Source organism: Poecilia formosa, unplaced genomic scaffold, assembly GCF_000485575.1.
Source record: "Poecilia formosa unplaced genomic scaffold, Poecilia_formosa-5.1.2 Scaffold84, whole genome shotgun sequence".
Lineage (NCBI taxonomy): Eukaryota > Metazoa > Chordata > Actinopteri > Cyprinodontiformes > Poeciliidae > Poecilia > Poecilia formosa.
This window is the reverse complement of record NW_006800023.1, coordinates 589,991-611,668: the sequence shown is the minus strand read 5'-3', so window position 1 is coordinate 611,668 and position 21,678 is coordinate 589,991. Positions and strand designations below refer to the sequence as shown.

The 21,678-nt window shown below is 36.2% G+C and overlaps 1 protein-coding gene across 3 annotated transcripts in view; it reads right to left on the bottom strand.

Moving 5' to 3' along the window:
- The window catches only part of LOC103141457 (dehydrogenase/reductase SDR family member on chromosome X-like), a 39,443-nt gene that overhangs the window by 12,866 nt on the left and 4,899 nt on the right, over nucleotides 1-21,678 (bottom strand). For 2 of the 3 annotated variants that reach the window (XM_007557122.2, XM_007557118.2), the window contains exons 2-4: nucleotides 11,216-11,436; nucleotides 10,101-10,208; nucleotides 4,891-4,959 (exon numbers count right to left, since the gene is read on the bottom strand). In XM_007557122.2, the coding sequence (XP_007557184.1) occupies nucleotides 4,891-4,959; nucleotides 10,101-10,208; nucleotides 11,216-11,321 (283 nt within the window). In that variant the 5' untranslated portion in view covers nucleotides 11,322-11,436. The remainder of the gene's footprint in view (nucleotides 1-4,890; nucleotides 4,960-10,100; nucleotides 10,209-11,215; nucleotides 11,437-21,678) is intronic. The other variant, XM_016673895.1, reaches the window with a different exon arrangement.

Sequence of the window (21,678 nt, the reverse complement as noted above, 5' to 3'; positions counted from 1 at the left end):
ATCAGCGTTTTCCAACCTTAGCTTAGACCTGTTAAACCATCATGTTTTCATGTCATCTCTGCAACAGAAATAGCTTTGGTTTGAATCCCAATCGGATGCTCTTTGTGTGACATACGGAAGAGAAAACAGTCCCAAGTTGAACCCCCCTTTTTTTTTTTATTTGGCACACAATATATTTACATAAATAGTTAATCAGAGCACAAAAGCAGTACCTAATCAAACAGAGAAAAATAAAGGCAACTAATAAACCTAACAATATTTTAGTCTCGGTTTAACAATTCAGATATAAAGAGAGAGAAAGAGATTTGATAGAGAAAAGTAGTATATGTCGCTTCAATTTTCAATACAACATTGCACAAATTATGTAGAGGAAGTACCATTCATTTAATCAAATAAAACAATGAATAAACATCCTTTAAAGTGATATCCAACAAAATGATGAACTTGAACTAACACGGAGATACAAAAACAATTAGGTAAGTGCTCATAAAGTCTGCCAGTGTGGAAACATATTTTTCATAATGTTGTAATCATGTTATTTTTTTTATCACTAAAGGCTAGTTTAGTCTGAAAAAATATAACCATTTCTCATCTGTGTTAATCCAGGTTTCCAGCAGTTTGAGAAACAAAAATTGTAAAATGTTACTAAATTTTTCAAGCCTGGTTTCTAGATACACAAGACCTTCCACCATATTTACGGTACTAAGGAAAGTTCTGCTGAACACCTATTTTTGTCATAGAAACCATAAACTACCACCACCATTTTGAAAATGAAGACATTAACACATGGTCAGAATAAGGTGATGATATAATTTGTACAAAGCAGAGAAATGAAATAAGAAGAATAAAGAAATGACAGGAATGCATCTAGCTTCTCATAAATCCCCATTTCCACCTGGCTTTAACATGCTAGCGTTCCAACTCAGACCACAGTAGTTGTGATTAAGCAGGATTACACCTAAATCTGATATTAAAATGCATTGCTGTTAAACACATTAAAATCCTCCCCTGGCTACCAAGAGACCAGAGACACTGCATTACTCACTAAAGGTGTCGGTAAATATCCCTGTGAGAACGGGATGATTTAGCTTTATCCTCTGACCTGATTTCGTGATTGATTTTTGGCCTTAAAATAACCCAGTTTGACCCGGACGAAGGCAATAAGATTTGTCATTTAATTACAAATCTGAAAACTACCACTTGATTCAGGAGTAAAAAATGCACAATGAATGAACCGGTACCTCCGAACAAGCTCTCGGAGACAGCAATATAAATAGATTCACTTTGAGCTGTCTGATAAAACAGTGGAATCCAAGAATATTAGCTCTGGGCAGCATGCCAGTGTCAGCTCCTCCACAGATGTTCTTTATTCAGCTGCTGTAAGGGAGAGGAGGCTGGCTGGTGTTCAGTCAACTCCAGTCTGTACCATTCATGTGATGCTGCAACCACCAGAGTAAAGACAGCTGCAAATTCAAACATGTATTTACTTTCTTAATAATAAAAACGTTTAAAAAAAAATAAAAAAAGATGTGTTTAACACTCAGGCATATATTTTCTCTTCCCCTTCCAGTATGTGTGATCTCAGAGCTCGACGAAAACAAAAAAAAGAGAGAAAAAAAATAAAGTCGACCACTTTGGAGTTAGGTGAAAGATGAAAGAAATTTAATGCGTGTTAACCACACACACTTACACAGCTTGCCTTGCTTCACGCTCTTAATTTAGGTCTATGGTTTGAGGCACATTGTGCTACTTTCAATGCACCGTGACTAAAGTTAGTGGACAGCCAGAACTGCCTGCAGCAAATATACAGGAACGGCCGGTGTGTTTATGTACATGTTCATAATTTAAGGTAAAATGCCCTAACTTCATGGACTAGCACTCAATTGTGGTCTGAAGTCATTATCATACACCCACAGGATTGTTTTTAGGTTTTCTGGGGACAGAGGCTGTTTTTAAACCAGGCGATACACTGAAAACGGATGCCAGATGGAGCAAAGAGGTTGTACTTCTGCTTTGAAAAATACCTGAAAAAATTAATATTTAAAGCAATATTTGATTTAATGTGCTTTGGAAAAGTATTAATATTCCTTGACTTTTTTTTTATATGTATACAGTTTGTCGCTTTCACACCACAAACTTTAAGGTATTTTGCTGGGGTTTTATATGATAGTCCAATAAAAATCAATCCTCCATGATTCAGCTCCTACGAACCATTACATTCAAGAACAGGGGTCACAAACCTTTTTGCAACTGAGAGCTACTTCATGGTTAACAAGTAATACAAAGGGTTAGCAGTGTGATACACAAAATTTACTTTTAATTACATAACTTATTAATTAATGGTTTATCTATCCTTGGAACAGCTCCAAAGGCAATTCATGTGGCCTTCAGGGGCAGCCTGGAGCCTGAAGGCACCATGTTAGTGAGCCCTGTTCTGGAACAATGTTTAAATGTTGTTACATTTACAAGTCTTTTGGTGTTTACTTCTGCACATTTGAGACATATATATATATTTATTTATTTTTTCCATTCTTCTTCACAAAACAACTCACGTCAGATCAAATGGAGACTGGGAATATCAAGTTTTAGTTTTTGACACAGATTCTCAATTGGAACTAGGTCTGGACTTTGACTGGGCTGTCCAAACAGATAGGCATGCCTGGATCTAAACCAAGATGTTGGTTCAGTAATAAGTGAAGAGGTTTCGTCTGATTTATCTTCAGACAGTGACATAAAAGATGTGTGTGTCTTCTTATTTGGTGTATGTCGACTTCTAGTTTCATCTCCATTTCTAAGTTTGAGACTAAAAGATAAATGATGCGTGAACGAACTCGAACATATAAAGACATTCAGCACTGAAGTGGATTTTCTTTCCACTGGTGACACCATGAAGTGATCAGATGAAACTACCTCTGAAACCCACATGTCTATTATAAACTGTCGCCAATTTCTCCCAACAGACAAATGTGCACAAACTGGGAAGGGTGCCAAAGGCCTTTTGGACAGAGATGTTTAAGGCTGCTGCTTCACATACTAATGAGAATCCATTACTGTCTCGCTCTACACGCCCAAACACACGCACATCAACACATTCGCATTCAGCGCACAAGCAGCTGGCTGTAGACACCCCCATGTCCCTTCTGTCTCAGTGTCTGCCAATTACAAAAGAAGTAATCAATTCTACCATGGCCGCATCCAGGGAAATCGACTTCAATGACACCGGCTACATGCCTGCTGTCTAAGTACCTGACACCCTCAGCCCTCTGCAGCCTTCACAAGGCCGAAGCACACATGCCAAAGTCGTGCTTAATAAATGGCATTGCTCTATTGAGAACTACTCTACCCAAATAAACAAAATGAGAGGTATTCAACATTTTTTTATAAAAAATGTGACTGTAATTTGCAAGGAAGGGTGATGCAACATAGTGGTAATCAGCAAATCCAGGAGTTTTTTAAACATGTTTCTAGCCTTAAATTTAAATCATAACTGTTATCAAAATAAGAAACGTGCAAACAAGAAAAATTTCAGTTTTGCTTTGTTGCGTCTTTGTGCTTTTCTAATCCAGTGGCATGTCTTTAGACAGGCTGATATTTTTTCAGCTACTTTTCATTTCATATGTTCCTTTTTTCAGATTGAAATTTCAGATGGAGAAAATAGTCAGTTTGTTGACCACCCACCGATCACTCAATTTAATAGGTCCCCCAAAATATTATTACTATTATTATTATTATTATTATTATTATAACACATAAAATGAACTTTGAAAACTCCCCACATTGGAAATCATGACAAGAAAGGTAGTGAAACAACATGTTGACTGAAAAAACTGAAGTTGCTGCTTATGGAAGATCCAAACTCGCAAACAAAAACCAAAAAAATAGAAATGTACAATTTGCCAGTAAATAATAATTAAGGATGAACTAAAAATTGACTAAATTAACCTCTAGATTTCCAGGTCAAAACCTTGGAAATCTAGAGACAGGAAATCTATTTCAAAATTCTGATTGGCGCAGCTCCTAATTCAAAGAACCAAAAATCACACACATTTGAACTATTGCTTAATCTAACAGGTGCAAATAAACGTAAAGCCTGCCAGTGATGCGTATTCTGTACTGTTTTACAAAAAAATTACCAATAAATTCAAGCTAAGTATAGTTCGACTTGAAATTCAAGTCAAGCATAACTTCAATTGCGATGGAAATACAGTGTAGTTTAAACTCAAGGCCTCTTCAGCAGAGAAAGGAATACGTTATGACATCCTTGTCATGACACTGCTGGAATTGATGGTGCTTTGAAGGTCAGCCGATTTAATTTCTCAACACCAGAAAACGAAAAAAAGAGAACCCTTTAAGCTCTAGTCGATGAAGTGATAAATTTCAGTTATCAATTGTCTCTTCTTATCTCCATCACCTCCTCTGCGGCTTCATTTCTTTTCCTGCCTCCTTTCTAGAAACGGTTTTCTTTTTTCTGCCGTGGCGCAGCACATCTTTCACTGGAAAAACATGTCTGTGTTCAAATTCATCAACATGGCAGCACAAATTTGAATGGTGGCCAGGTTCTGGGTTTACAGCTGTTGGTCAGCCTGGGTTTTGAATGGAAAGAACAGGAGCGAGAAAACGACTGAAAGTGTAGTGTTTGTGTTGTTTGCACTCCTGCAGTATTTTTATGTCTTTGTTCATCATGGGCACTCCAAGTAGTTAAGAATAGAATAATTAAAGCTTCTGTTTATGTGCCGGCAGGTGTGCAAACAGGTGTGTGTGTGTGTGTGTGTGTGCTTAGATTCTAAAAACAAAGCTGAGACTGAGATTTTGCACAAAATGTTTCATTGCTAAATTGAGTCTGCTTTTCTAGAAGTATTTGCATGAATGCTAACGTGTTTACAGTGCTACCTCTGGCCTCCTTGTCCTCTTCACAAATCCTTTTGATGGCAGCAAGACCCCTCTGCTCATCCCTTCCACCTAAAATAGAGATACACGGAGACACAGATGAATATTATGTCTGACAAGGCCTTCGAGGCTTTTTAAAAGAGAAATACACGCAGCTTTTCTGTTATGCAAGTCTTCTATTTCTTCATTTTACAAAACCATATTTCCAAGAAGGGTTCTTCAAATTAAATGAAGACTGGATGAAAGCTCCCCGGTGTTAAGATCTACCTGTTAAAGATTTTATAAAAGTCTTTTTTTAACTTACTGAACTCTTGATACAGACTGCAACATTGATTTTAAAAAGTTAAGACATGTTAATAAAGACTTTTAAGGCAAAGTGTAATATCACTGTGAATTCCTTTACAATCTGGGCCCAATAAACAGCTCTTCTCATGTAAGTGGACCATTATTAGGATGGTTAGACAAAATTTAGCTAAAGCATGTCATCTCCTCATATTCCTTCAGTTGAAAGATGCCTCAGATAACACAGATTGACAAGCATAAAATAGTGCTTTTGCACCAGTTTAGCAGGTTCCAAGGAGCTATTAGTCAAACACCTGGCATTTCTTGGCATGGTGCACACTGTCCTTAAAAAGATGTGAATGGAGAACACAAGTGGGAAAAGCTTTAGAAAAACAGGATAAAATAACACTGTTCATATGCAAATTTCAGAATTGTACAACCCTAAAAAAATTGGATGAATCCAAAGCACTGGTTCTGAATGATGCATCTGGCTTTTGAAGTAATTCAGCCACTTTACAAGAAAGATGGATCAAAAATGTTTTTAATAAAGGCGAGGTACTCACAAGAATCCTTAAAAAGGGTGAAATGACAAACTGGAAATTATAGGGTGCTTTTGCAAAATTAAAACAAACCTAAAATGTTTATGTAATATGTGCTTTTATGACAAGTGAAATGGTTAACTATTTTAGATTTGTCTTAATATATATAAAATTTAGAAATATTTAGATTGACAAATGAGCAATTCCATATTTTCTATGACATTTATGCAGAATTTATTTCACAGTGTAAAATAAAGTGTAAAATGTAACAAGTTACCCAAACCTCACCAAAATCCCCAAATCATGAGCCTGCAATAAAAAAAAAAAATTATCATTTGAAAAATATACAGTACTGCTATTTTTTTATGTAGTTGATGAAAAATCTTGCATTTTAAATTTGAAACTAAAAATATATATTTCAATAATTTTGAAAGAACTTTATCAGCCTCTGACTGTAGCGTAATGAAAAACTGGCATAATTAAAAGTAAAAGCACAAATATGTATATTTCTGTTTTTATCTTTAATTATGTCAGTTTTGATCCTCTATGTAGCTTAACGTGAAATGGAAGTGGAATATTTTTGGATTAACTAAGAGATCTTACATGTACCTTGTAAATTCATTAAAAAAAAACGAAAAAAAAAAACATCAAAGCAACCCAAAGTAAAATGATGCAGAGACAAAGACAAAAAGGAGTGAGATGGGTGTCTCTTGCTGGACTACACAGAAGAAAAACGCAATTACTACACAACTCATCTTAATTTTAGAACTAGAGACATTTGAAACAAAACTAAGTATGAAAAACGTCACGAGTTAGTCTGCCAAACAAATACAACACAAATCAATACAAATTTCAGGAAATGATCATTTAACAAAAAGTGACACCATAAAAATGTCTGCATATTTAATTTGATGTAAGAATTTGCCACATATTGACAAACAAACTCATGAACAAACACACACACTAACAGTTTCACTTAAACCTTTACAAGGCAACACACACATTCACATTTCCTCTCTGACACACTAATCTCGGATTATTACACTTGGCTTTTCAAGGGCACAGCATTATTTGCCCCGATGCACTGTGGTTCAGTCAAGGCTCACGCATGCAGCTTCTCTGCATGAAATGGCACAAGGGTCACACAAACACACAGGTAGCAGGCAGCAGAAGGTCGGAGTCTTTCAGTCCTTTATTTTTATTCCTTTTGACAATCACTTAAAAGGCACATTAATAAACAGATGTTACACTACAGAAAATCTACTGAGCCGATTCCAGACAAAGCTGCTCGATAAACTTCTGCGCAACCATTTTTGTTCAGAAGTTGCATAACAAACAAATCAGTCGACACAGAGACCAAAACAGAACATCTTTGAAGCACATTCACATTGTTTTGTGGATGAATGTTAACACTCAGCTCCCTGAACACAACGTTACAATGGTGTAGAATGGTAGTGGCAGCATCCTGCCACCGGAATGCTGTCCTTCAAGAGTTACCAAAAACAACGATGAAAAGAAATACAAGGAAATCCTATAAATTAGAACTTGCAAAAAAGTTTTAAGACTGAAGGGAAGTTCACTTTCCAGTAGTACTCAACAATTAAATGTTTATTTTAAATATTTGAAAACCATTTATAAATTTCTTACATTACAAAATTACATTATATCTTGATGTGTCCCGTCATATAAAATCCCTGTAGAGTATTTTGAAGTGTGTAGCTGTTCTGTGACAAAATGTGTAAATGTTTAAAGGGTATGAAGTTTATTGGAATGCACTATAGATAAGCTCTGCCATGGCAGGAAAAAACAGGTCATTAGAAAGATCATTTTTGTAAACACAACTAATGCATCTCACCTTGTTGCCATTAGAGTTAAGAAAAAAGTGCCAAAAATATCTGAGATGGATTTATGGTAAGTGCTCAGCATATTCTTTACCTAGTTGTCAGAATACAATATCTGTCAGGTTTTATTACTTAGCTGCAATGAAATGTTAATAAATGAGAGGTATGATCTCTGCTCCTTTTGCTGTTGATGATATATTTTAAATATTGACAGAGCTGCCCCGTTTCAGACAGAAACATTTACAAAGGGGAGTTTTAAAACAAATTGTGCAGACGGATTTATGAAGTTCTGACAAGTGGAATCTGCTCGCAGTGACATTATTATCCATCAAAAAAGATGTGAGTCTTACATTTGTGTATCAAATACCTGCGAGAGGCATTGCAAGATAAGGAGAATTTATCAGGGACAGGAAAAGAAAGGAACATGTTTATAGGGATTATTTTTGCCTGATAGGAATGCAGGACATCTTTTATAAACTGAGTTCCTTAACCATGAAAAATAACTGCAGTCACTCTTGTTTGTTTTATTTTTTTTCTGTTTGAAATCACCACACTATTTTCATTTCAGTTATCATCTGCAGGGTCATTGGTCTTTTGAATATTAAAACAAAATTGCCAGTGGGATGAATGCATATATTTACACTAAGAAATTTGGGTATTTTCCAGAATGGATGGAATTCAAAATAGGGGATTAAAAATTATGTTAATCTAAATTCATTTTTACTTATTTTTCTATTAATACACAGGGATTTAAGGAAAACACTACCAGACTTTTAAAATGTTTGTCAACAAAAAATAAGTAAGGAGCAAACAAATCATTTACTAACTTCATTTTTTTTCAAAAAGTAAATTAAGTAAACTGTGTATTGTTTCTGGATTAAACAGTATCTTTTTGAAATCCCACACTAATTCATTCATCAAAATAAATCAATATTTTATCTTATCCCCCAAGTTAAAGAGTACAAATATGATCAAGTGTTGTGTGGGTGTAACATGACAAAATGTGGCAAAGTTCAAGGAGTTATTTTATTTTAGCGAGGCACTCTGCTAAAATAAAATAACTCTGCTCCATCATGACGGAGCAGAGGCTCAAAACAAACTCACCTCCTCCTCACACAAGCACTATGCTAACACTCTACCTGAAATATGCATCCACTCCATTATCAGAGCGGGATCCACTTTACCATAAATATTCACACTTCATGAATTCAGTTGGTGGATTTGCAATGGAGATATGTGCGCCGTTATCAGATGTGGGATTAGTCTAAAAATCACAAGGGATTGTCTGAAGCCGGAATAGACACTTGACTGAGTTCTTGTGTGATTTATTTATTCATCCATAGCACACTCTTCTACGTGGCAAATCTCATTATAGTACAACTATAATTCTAGCAAACACTCTGGCTTTCTGCTGTATAGTCGAAGCATAATAGTGAATGCTGCTGATCTTGTTACAGTGATCTGTGACTAAGAAATGTTTGCAAAACAGCAACAATGCTACAAACCTCTGCAGTAAGCCTCATTATTTATTATTTGTTTTAGGAATCCAAACTAAATTCACTGTTTTTACCTATGGCACAAAAATAAAGATTTGCATCTTAACTGCAATCAGTATTTCTTTGTGGGAGTTTTTTTTTTTTGGCCACTAAAAATGTTTAACTACAAATACAAATTTTGATTGCGTCCATATGTGGGCCTGTTAAGAGGCCAGTTTAACCACTTTGCACCACATTGCTAATTTAAATTTAGACACAAATTGCACCTAATGACACCTAAACTAGGTAATGCAGAATGAGAGATCACACAATACACCAAACTGAATAGAAAACTATTTCTCTCAGACGCTCATATTTTCCTTGTGTGCAGCACAGCTTTTGAGAGTGGCTCCTGATTCCCCTTTTAGGAGCAATCTTGCTGTGAGTCATAAGTTGAACTGGCTCAGGTTGGGGAGACACCTGAGGACAGATAGGAACTACTAAAGTAGCCAAAAGACGAGCCAGCAGGTGGCAGATGAGTGAAAATCACCTTCGATTTTCACTTTCATGTAGACGCTCATGAAGCCATAGGAGTCCAGTGATTCACCTGTGGCTTGTTTGAGGTTTCTAGTTTTAATAGTATGTGTGATATTTGTTTGATTTTATTTGTGTGGTTCAGTGAGTTGAGCAGTCGTCATTCAATCACAAGATTGAAGGTTCGGTTCCAGCTTCTTCCTGCCACATGTCAATGTAACAGTGCTTTATGTGGTAAGTTTAAGTGGTCTGTTGGGGGTCATGTGTCTAAAGAAAAAAAATAATATAGCAATATGACAATGGAAATACTAGTAGAGCAATAGAAAAATAGTTATATTTCAAGATTTTTCATTTTCTGTAGTATCTTTTTTAGATACTATAACTCTATTCTTTAAAAAAAACTCTTATTATAAACATAATAAAAATCTATTTAAACTGTTAACTCCTATACAACCAAATAAATTAACCTATACTCTGGGGATATACCTTTGTATATATGTGTTTGCATCTTCATCTGAGTGATGTGGTGCTTGATACTGTACCTATGATAACATGTGCTCCAAGTCTGGCCAAATGCCGGACCACCTCATAGCCGATTCCCCTGCTTCCTCCTGTCACTATGGCAACCTTGCCATCTTGTCTGGGCATCACTGGCAGAGTCAGAAGAGGACACATATATCAGAGAATATAATTTCATGTAAGAATTCCATATAACTAACCTATGCTGTTGACAGTCCACAAAAACCCATTTAGACTTCAAGTATAAAATAACTAAATTATGGTCTATATATATTCTAGCATTTAAAACATTAATTTAATTTATTCTATTGATGCATTGACAACTCACAATAAACATTATCATAAGACAGCTCTACAGAGCAAATAAGGGACAGATATGCATTAATATAGAATAATTTTCAATCCAACTCCATGAACTCCAGATCAGTTAATCAGTGCCAATCTGTAAAAATGTAGCTTGGTATCCAGAGCAGGCAAAATTCTCTTTGCAATATCGGTGTGTAAAATATCGCAATCAGAGAGGAGAGCTTGGATGCAGATTGTCCTAATATCGTGGACGTCTGGCATTATATTGTAATAGGAATAATAGAGTATATCATGATACTTTTTTCCATAGAATAATCACATGACGTGCTGCTTTCGCACATTAAATAAGAGCAAATTAAATTGACCAAAGGTAATTGTGGCCAAGCGCTTTCTTTGATGTACATGAGTTTATAGAGGATTTAAATGGATCTAAACCAAACTGCATTTTAAAAATTCACTATTTAATCGCAAATCCCCCTGGAACAAACAAAAACGCTTCGAATCGCAAATTTTTATAATTAGTGTAATTAGTAGGTCATCCCGGAAAATTCGGCAACATAATCAACCCAAGAAAACATTTTAAAGCAGTGTTTTCAGCCTTTTGTATAACCTAGCTAGCATGGCTACTTTAGCACAACACGGTCATTTCCGTGACGAAATAAAGTTAACGGCTCACTCACTGAATTAGAATGAGCAGAGCAGCTGCTGTATGTACGTGCATCCTCCCGTAAACTAAGAGGACTCTACGTTACTGCTAGGAGTCTAAACAACGCCGAATAGCCAACAACTTGTCTAACATTTGGTCTAACAACTGAAATCGAAATGAACTAACCTGGAAGTTTTAAACGTTTGTTTAGTAGCTGCTCCAGCAGGACCTTAAACCCAAGCAGGTACAGCTTGATAGCAGGTACAAGACGAAACCGAAGGGCAGCCCACATCTTTGGCAGGGTGTGCAAAAGCAGCAGAAATCAGTCAATCTAGACAGGCAAAGCGACGCAAGCCTGTGGGACACATTCCAATACGACGTTTGTGCATCCTCGCCTCCTTGCAATTCTGTATGACACACACAATTTGAACCCTGGTTAACTTTGCCAATATTTTTCCATTGAAGAGTTGTCCCAAAAATATATTATGCCTTCAACTCTTCCACAACTTGGCCAGACACTTTGAAAACTGTGACATACAGAGGAGTCTGTTTGATGCGCCTTCTCTGAGGTTCCTGCATATTGCTTCTTTTAGCTCACTGACTACCTCATTAACTGCTGCCAGAGAGGTCACATACTTCTGAAGCAACAGCCATTTGACACTCCAGTCTGATCCATAATTTCCCCAGGCAGGCTTTAAGAGCGTGTGTCTAGAGCTGAAGAAGCCTCTGTCCGCAGCGCTGTTAGACTTTTGACTGACTGATGGTCTGGCAGTTAGCTTTTCCTCTCCTGGGATCATTTCAGTCTGTCACAACCGTCTGCTCTTACTGGAGACTGCCATGATAACCATTAAATAAAACCTTAAGTAAGAACAGAGCCCAGCAAAATAACTTTTTCAAGTTTTCAACATGTTACAGCTACAAAATTTAATATTAATGGGTTTTAAATTGATCAATCATAAAATGTCGTGCTTCACTAAAAATTAGGGGAAAAATTAGTATTTTTTCTTACAAATAAAAGTTTGAACAATGTAACATATGTATTGCTGCAATTTCCACTAGAATCCATTAGCTTTATGCATCTAATAAAGCTAATAATAATAATATTATTATTATATTGTAATAATACAAAATAATATTTTGTATTATTTGCAATACAAAATATTTTGCAATATTTTGTATTGCAAAATATTTGTATTTTGCAATACAAATAATTTGCCAATTATTTGTATTGCAAAATAACCAAAGCTCACACAGATTTGAGAGTTTAGGTAAAAATCTGAAAAGTGTGGCATGGATGTGTATTTTGTGAATTCTTCCCTTCAAAGTAGCCCAACCTGAATCTGATTGAATGGAGAACATATTTGAACTGGAAAAATTCAACTCTTCACACATATTTAGGCATTTTGCCTAAAGCCATTATGTGTAAATCAATAAATGTTGAGTGTCTGAAAAAAATCTTATTATTTAATACTTCATTATTTTCTTGCTTTCACAATTAGTTGAATGCTTTCTCAGCTTTTTTTTTTTTTGTCAGCACAATGCATTCACATACAACAGCATATAAATTTTATGTCCTTCAAGTAATTGGTGACTGTGCAACTATAATCTAATTTATTTAAAAGCCAAAGTGCCCACATTAGAGGTTTATTTCCATCCCTTAAAAGGACACCTGTTACTATAAATGGAGATCACAGTGTACTTTAAATTCCAAGTCAAAATCACCTGTGATAAATGTGCCAAGTGGAAATGAATTAATCATGCTCCCTGAAACAATATACTTACTGTTTCATAACAGAAGGAAACAACTTACTTTAAATTGTTCAAAACGCACTGCCATTACCTGTTATGAACAATGATGTAATTTTTTAATTTAAATGTATTAATTTATTTGACAACACGCTTTAGCATTTCTGTAAATGCGGCAGAACTACCCAATGGCTGTTTTTCTATCATAAATAAATGTGAATGAATGACATTTGCTTGTGTGCATTTTAAGAGCTCTTATTGTATTATTTATTCAGATTTTCAAGATTTATCTTGAAACATAGGACATTTCCTAATTACATTTACTTTTTATTTACAGTGAGCCCCTGCCGATTTGCAGTTCAGTATTCATGGAGACACCTATTTGTGGATTTTTTTACAAAGCATAACCCCAAATGATTTTTGTAAAATTAATCTATTCGCTGATTTCTTTGCAGAGCATATTTGAAAAATTCAAAAGATAATTCAACTGGGAAGCTACTTTACATGCAATTGGTTGGCATTTGCAAAGCAGCCAATACAGGAGAGCCATTTATTTTCCTTGACACTGATTGGCTGTAGTGTACCTCTCCCAAGAGCAGAAATACGGAATACTGTATATATTAATTTCTATGGAAGTTCTAAAATGGGGTTCACTGTGTATTTAATGATATATTTGGTGTGTGACCTATTAAAATAGGCACGAGTAAACATTTTTAGAGGGGTGACTTAAATATATGCAGATTTTAGCTATTCACAGGCGATCCCCAACCCCTACAAATACTGGGTTTCCATTATATCTGATTCCGTCTATCAGATATAATGGAATCCACTTCTTTCTGGTTGGAGCTGAGTCATAAGAAAAGCATTATCAGTGCTGCAAGTTTAATTTCATCCATCTATTCATTCTCTGACAGTCTTAAAATCCCTGAACTGTCACCCCCAAGATGCTTGAGTTCATGGCTCAACGTGGACACCAGTGTCATCATGACACTTAAAGGGTTAACTTAATTGAAAACCTTTGCAAATAAATACCACTTTTTGTATTACAGTGTACTATGTTGGTTTGTATTGTATTATATCTTTTTTTTCCCTCCGTTTTCCATTCAGCTTGTTATCAATTAACCCTGACTAAATAGGATAACTGAAAGTCAGCTTAAAGTAATTTTGAGGGAACAATTGAATGGTTGTATAAAGAGTTGATGCATCTATATTACCAATAAACTAAAGAAGATTGTAGAGGTTTGGTAAAAAAAAATCTCACAACGAAGATGGCAACATAAGAAGATGCATCACGACCAGGTTTTGAAGTCTTTTTTATTTATCACTTTTCTTTGTTAAGTAACAGAAATGGAAAAGAGCAAGAAGTCATGATGTTATAAAACATCATTTGCAAGTATCCTCATTTGAAAAAATGTTTTCCTAAGTAATGACAGAATCTCTCAGCCCTTATTTGGAGGATGTGAGTCATTCCCCATACAGAAGCTTCCTACTGCTGTGAAATTCCTTTGATTTCTTGTCCTGCTTTCATTCAGTCCCCTCACTAGTGATGTTAAAGGCTGTTTTAACCATCCATGCCCAGCATTTATAATGTCTTCCCTATACAACGTTGACTATGGTTAATGATGTGAGCTAAGGATCATTACCTTAAAATGGAAGCCGTCCTTTTTTCACCTTTTGCATTTTAACAGTAATAACCCAGGATTTAAATCCCTTCTTCCTTGAAAATTACTTCTGCCAGTCTGCAAATCTACATCGAATATAAATGTTTTAGTTTCCTCTCTCTTTTTTTTTCTTTAGACAGCAAACGAAGACAAATAATCTTTCAGATCAAGACTTAAATGTAACTATTTGGAGTAACAAAACACAAAAGATAAAGTCGTGGCTGCTTCAGTTCCTTCCACATATGCTTTGGCACTTTTTCATATCCTTCTCCTTTATTTCATTCTTGTCTTATTTTTACTTTAAAAAAAAATATATATATATATATATATATATATATATATATATATATATATATATATATATTCAAAGTCAAAGCAGTCATTTATCTGAAGATACAGTAGCATATTGAAATTTATTGAAAGATTTAAAGAAATACACATCAAGAATTTACATTTTAGAAAATTGTTACAAAACAGTCTAACAGTTCCCATAAAATAACCTTTGAATTTTTGCAGTTTATATTACTTATAGTTTCATTTTATCTGAGTATAATTCACAAATATTCCATTATTTACCAACATTGTGTAAAAAATAAATAAAAATAAATAAAAATATTAAAAATTTATTGAAAAAATGGTAATGTCATGAGTTGTGGTAAGTGGTGGTGAGAACGAACGCTGACGACCCAGGTTGTGATGAAGAAGATGAATTTAATGATCAATGTAGCTCAAAACAGTCCGGATCAGGCAGCACGGCATAGACAATAGCACACAGCTGAATACCGGTAGCCTCAGGACTTTCCAGTTCAACTGAGAACTACTGACTAAGACGACAACTGACTAGGACAACAGATGGGCTTAAATACACAGGGAGGGTAATCAAGGAATGAGACACACCTGGGAAGCAATCAACGGGGAAGACGCAGAAACAGAGACTCAGGACAGAAACTGAACACAGAAAAAACCTTAAAATAAACAAACAGAAACACGGATCATGACAGGTAAACTCATTTGCAGACAAAATTGTTGTTTCATTAGAGTGCATATTAATATGAAAATGGATAACATTTGAGGCAATTATTGTGTGTTGTTTAGCAGTACAATTCTACCACTTTATAGTGGTTAACTATAAAATTAACTTTATTAACTTTAAAATTAACTAAACAAGTTAATGTGATAACAAGTGATGCTATTATAAATAGGACATGACACAGATGTCAGTTTCCCTTAGTTGACCCTCCTCAAAATGGAAAAGACAAGAGAACATAGCGTTAAAGTAAGGAAGATGCGTGTTTGAGAACCCCAGTAAGTCTACAACTCATAATGTGAACAAAAATAAATCAATCAAAACCAAGATGACTCCCATGAGAAAACATGTAGAGGCAGACTGCAACAGTGATGGCCCCTGATTGGCTAAGGAGACAGCTAAATGATCACTGGAATTCAAAGCAGGTCAACCAAGCTCTCCCTCATTTAAATATAATTACAATCATTTTCACTAAAGACAGGCTTGGGGCTTTCACTGTATGAAGCAGCCTGTTTTTTTTTTTGTTTTTTTTTTTGTTCCCCTGACAGGGAAATGATCAGTATTAAGTTGTGTCTTGCCTACAGTCCAATAGTTAAGTTCGGGGCAGAACGGCATCACTGACAAGCGGTTAGCCTCAGTTATTAAAGTCTGCTCTGGAAGGCAGACAAATAAGCAGCAACATAAAGAGAATGTACCATCATGAGTCTGCAGATGCGTGTACATTTAAATATGTGTGCAGTACTACTAAGGCGGGCTAAAAGGGTGTGTTTCTCTGTCTGGTCGTGTGCACATGCTAGTGTTTGTTCTGCAGCCTGAGAGGTTCAGGGGGTCAGCAAAGCGAACTGGCCTGCCATTGTTTAAAGGAAATCGCATCTCACGCATGACTGTAGGATGATTATTTAGGATGATGGGACATCAGGGAGCACACAGACACACACACACACACACACCCCCACACACACACACAACAGGATGAAGACACATAGGAGACAAGCTGGGAACAGTACATGACAGGAGGGTGTGTGATGTAAATAACATGTGAACACCATCAAAATAGCTCCAACCGACAGCCACCCAGTCCTTTATGACAGCTACAGGCTGACTGCAAAGCACAACTTGTCTTACTTAGGAATCCAGGCTGACAACGGCTCAGTGGGATTTTTGGATCTGCACATGTGCTCTGACAGTTAAAATGTAATTTTTACTTCATGACTTGCATATCTGGGTAAGAAAAGAATATTTTTCAAGAACTTTTTGCAGAAAATGACTTTTGACGTGTCCTTCTTTATAATACATTTGTTTTTGTGTAAAAAAAAAGAAAGAAAGACCAAGGGAGATGGGAGGTGACGTGTCATATCTGGAAGAAGGGAATTTGTTTGGGTGTGTCTTGGCCATTTGATCTTAGGAGTGCAACAGCCTGTGTGAATCAATGCCGCCTTTTCTGGCACTTTGAGCTGCATCTTGCGCAGCTTTCCTTCAGAAGCTTCCTTCACTTGAGAAGCAGAGAATCAAGGTTAGGCTTAAAAAGCTCAGGCTTTGGCAGACAAAGCTGCCGGCTACACGGCGTTTAGCCAATAATGATACTGTGCATGTGCATATGCAAGGAAGCCTGGTCCCCAGGGGTTTTCTTGCCTACAACCTAAAAGATGCAGTGACGTTTTTGTCTCCCAATCAACGGACTGCGTTGTGTGATGTCAGTAGCTCCACCCTAACGTACCATGCAGTTGTCTTATGGACCTATCAAACCTAAATATACAACCAGAAGTACAATGAAATGGTTTAGATCAAATAATAATGTCTTATAAACCTGTGGTACATTGCAAAATGCTAAAGAAAGCTTGAAGATTTTCTATTTGTTTAGTTTAATGAACTATTCAGAAAACTAACGCATTTGTGTGTAATGTCAGGGTCATAATCAAGACAATAATCTTTTGCACTTAGTAACAGAAAGAGAATGTTTTTTTGTTTTTGTTTTTTAATTTAGACATGTATTATTTATGGTTACTGCTTATTTTATGATAAATTGAATATAGTACTCATGGTACTATACTCTCTTGAAGCTCTTTGGAAACAGTCCACCGTTATTTAAAGTGTTTGAGGGGTTAAATCAACCCACAGCAGTTTTGGTTTCAATTCATGTCTTAGCTAAAACAGGAAAAGTCCATAAAGAAAAGTAGAAACAGAAAATCTTAGACGATTAAGACGTATGGGAGTCCCATAAGAGGAGATCCAGGGCGATATTTATGCTCCTTAGATGACTGAGAGTTCACCAGAACACCAGGCAGTGGACTCCTGAAGAGCCGATTTGGAAGGTTTTGTGTCATCTGAGGCTGCTGCCTCTATAACTTTTTCCAGAGGGAGAGAAGCCAAAGGCCAGCTTGTAAACACTGAAAGTGAAACTGAAATTCTTGCATGTTGGAGACCCTTCAACATCGTGGTCAAATGCAACATGGGACCTGGGTCTAACAACATACAACACAGAGTTTATTTGCAGTAACAGTTCTATTATCTGGAGTAGTAACAAGAAGATGGCATCACCTTGAGCTTTTCAGAAATTTGAAAGCACTTGGAGGGGTTTGTGGCAAACAGCTAGTCAGACATAGATTGTTTTAGCTGACATTTGCAATAAAAAAATTATTCAAAATGGATAAACTATTACTGATAATGAAGTTGATGACCCAAAGATAGTTATTTTAATTAACTCTGTACTTAACTGTTGCTAAATTCTTGGTTTCTTGCTCAGTATGAAAGATTGTTGCAAAATCTATTTGGTGCAGTAAACGTCCTTATATAAAGATTTTTTACCCATCTTCATTAAATTAACCTGATTTGATTGTGCTGTATGATAGTTTGTGTTGAACTGGACTGTGTATAACATATTCTCATGTATCTGTAATGGAATTAATTGGACTGATCAGTATGTGATTTGGAATTAATTGGATTTTATAAAATCAGGATATTGATTGTTAAAATGCATTGAGATATAATTTGTTGTAACATGAAGTTGAAAGCTTTTCAGATATTTATTAGTAAATCATTAAGATCACATAAGCCTAATTTTAAAATAACAAGAAGGTTTGAACTGTTTCTTTATCTGCAACAAGTTATTCACAAAAATAATAATCTAACATTGCCACTCTCCTGATTTTTTTCACTAACTGTTTAGTGCTATTGTTTTTTATATGTATGTTTCAAAATGTTGTTACCAGTATATAACTATCAAGATTAAATTCCTTCCACCTGCCTTCAGTGGATTTTAACTTGCCTTAAACTACATGTTTTTTTTTCTTCAGGTTTCAGACTGAAAAAAAAAAAACAACTGCTTCGGAAATGTCAGATGTATCCAAAACAGTTTCCTGAAATACACCTGGGGCAAGGTGATGATCCAACTTCAAATATGTTCTCCTCTCATATATAGCTTAAAAATAAAAGAAAAGGCAGGAAGGACACAAATGAGGACAAAAAACTCAATATGGCAATTCTCATTTTAGGAAGATGGTATGGAATTTTCATATTGTCCTATAATTCTGTTTTGTATAATTTGTGTGCTAATTTTTGGACTATTGACTTAAAAACATCTTAGGTCTACTTCATCAGGCACATACCACTACATTTTTCCCCTAAATGTCATCAGGGACGGAGAGTGGATGTTTTTCTATTAGTAGATGTAGAATGAGGAGCAGTGGGAGGGATATTTGCTTGGACCAATTAAGTCTGTCATTAACTCCCAACAACACACTAAAACACACACACACACACAAAGGAAAAGGTACACACACAATATTTAACACATTTAATTTAACACTCTGTTAGTCTCTGTTTGTGGGTGTGTGTGTGTGTGCCTCTTCCTGTATGAAACCTGTTGGCAGTGAAAGGGGACTGTGAGGAAGATCCTTCTTCTGCTTTCGTCCCTTCTGTTTCTCACTTTAGGATTAGTTGAACACTGAGAATTTATATGGTGGTGTGTGTGTGTGTGTGTGTGCGCGCGTGCGTGCGTGTGTGCGTGTGTGAGTCTCCAGCTTCAAGGCCTTCATTTTTTTCAGTGTTTCACCCAGAATAACTGTTTCTGCTCAGTCATGCAGCTTCAAGCACTGACACATTTTAGCTTTATTATCATGTCAGAGTAATATTCAATGCCTCCTCTGATTTGTGTGATGTGTGATATAAGTGACACGCTGTTGGCCAAACTTAAAACCCCTTCAAAACAGCATAAATTCACTTAAAAAAATAACTCTTATGCACATGTAATGGAGCCCGGAAACAATACTTAATGATGTTTAATTGGGACATTAATGTAATTGAGCATTTTTAGCAACAGAGAAAATCCCAGTTGCACTTAAAAAATGCAAACACCCTCATGCCCCCCATGACAGTCAACTTGGAGTTAAGTGCCTTGCCCAAGGGAACACCAACATGTGGCAGGAGGAAGCTGGAATCGACCCAAAACCTTCAGATCACAAGACAACTACTCTGCTTGTTAGGCTGAAGCCCCACAAGCAGGGGGCTAAATTAAAATAAATGGAAAGGGTGTAATGCTTTTTGTTTAGAAAGTTTTCATAAATTAATATAAAATTGAATTGAAGGAGATAGAGTTTTTATGAGTATTTTTCACCATAATTTGTATAAATTAATAGCAAGACAAATGGAATGATACACAATACGTAGTTGATTTTTTTCTAGGTACAAAAGGGAAAAAAAGGAAGGGATGAAATGGTGAGGTGTAGACTTGGAACAAAGGTGGGAATTTAAGACGTGGAAAATTGACTTGCAGTCCTTTTATACAACTGAAGCTCTCTGCTTTATAGAGCTCCACAGACAGATCAAAAATTGGTATCTTAGAATGTCAACTTTAAAAAGGTTATCTAAAAATCCTATCAAAAAGGCTATTCACATGTGCTTAAGAACTACAAACACACCAGATTGCTTCTAGAAAGAGTACTGAAGCTTGCATAAGTCCATGGATGAATGCTTAAGCAACCACAGGGCATATTGTATTGGAGATAAAACTTTAATCTAGCATTTGTATTCATCTATGTTTTGTTAAGTGGTGACAAAATCAATACACGTGCTTGGCAAATATGAATTTTAGATGAAAATATCCATCTTGTTCTAGTTCCAAGTCCTGCAATGCTCCCTCTAACTTTCCCCATTGGGTTGTCTACCTGGCCAAAGGGGCTGTGGATATGATTCATGTCTAACTCAAAGTCTGCATCCCAGGCCCCTCTAATCCTTATTATGTGCAGTGTTTGGGCTGGAGGGAGTCCATTACGCTGACTGTATCACATCTTTGTCCAATGGGGGGCCCGCACAGAGACTCTGAGAGGAAGGAAGAGCAAAGACGGATGGAATGGTGGCTCCCGGGCATATTCCAGGGAATAGTGTGTGTGTGTGTATGGATGCATGAGTGTGCAGCGAAACTCGGACACAGCAGACATGTGTCACCTCAGTTCTCGCGCCATCAAGCTAAACTGACATAAACAGCCCCGGGCGGCCCTATCAGAGATGGACTTTACATAACGGCTGAGTCACTCACAATCTATTTTTATGGCTTTGAGGTGTGTGTGCAGTTGTGAGTGTTGAAGAGCTTTATCTTCTTGAGAGCATATTTAAGACCCTCAGTGTGAGGACAAAACATATGTGGTGCTGGGTCATCTTGACCCTGTTTCACTGCTTTCAGGGATGATATGAGCAGGGGTGAGACTCAGCGCTGGCAGGCGTGTAGGTCCAAATGAAGTCTGGGACCGTTGCTTGTCCATATGACAGATATGATAGTGGGAGAAAAAAGAGGCAAAGAGGTGATGAATAACAGCATGCCCCAACACCAGTGACAACGTCCAAACAGAAGCTTTCTAGAAAAAGGAAATAGTGACACATAAAAGTCGATTATGCCTTTTTAGAAATACAACTTCTATCTTCTTGTGTGTCATTCTTTGACCTTGGTTTGATTTTAAGTATTTGTACCTACAAATACTTAGTAGAAATTAATGGACAAAAGAAGAAAAACTTTCTGACGCATGGATATTTGTGATCCTCAATGCTGACACCGGGGGTTGTTTTGTGTCTTCATCAAAGTTGTAAATATTATCGCATTTCTTAATCAGTGTGCATATGTTGTATGCTGATATTGATGGCGCAAAGGATGATTTTACTACAAAATTACAGTTATAGCAAACTGGTTTAACGTTTTATTTATTTTTTGCTATCATCAATTTTTC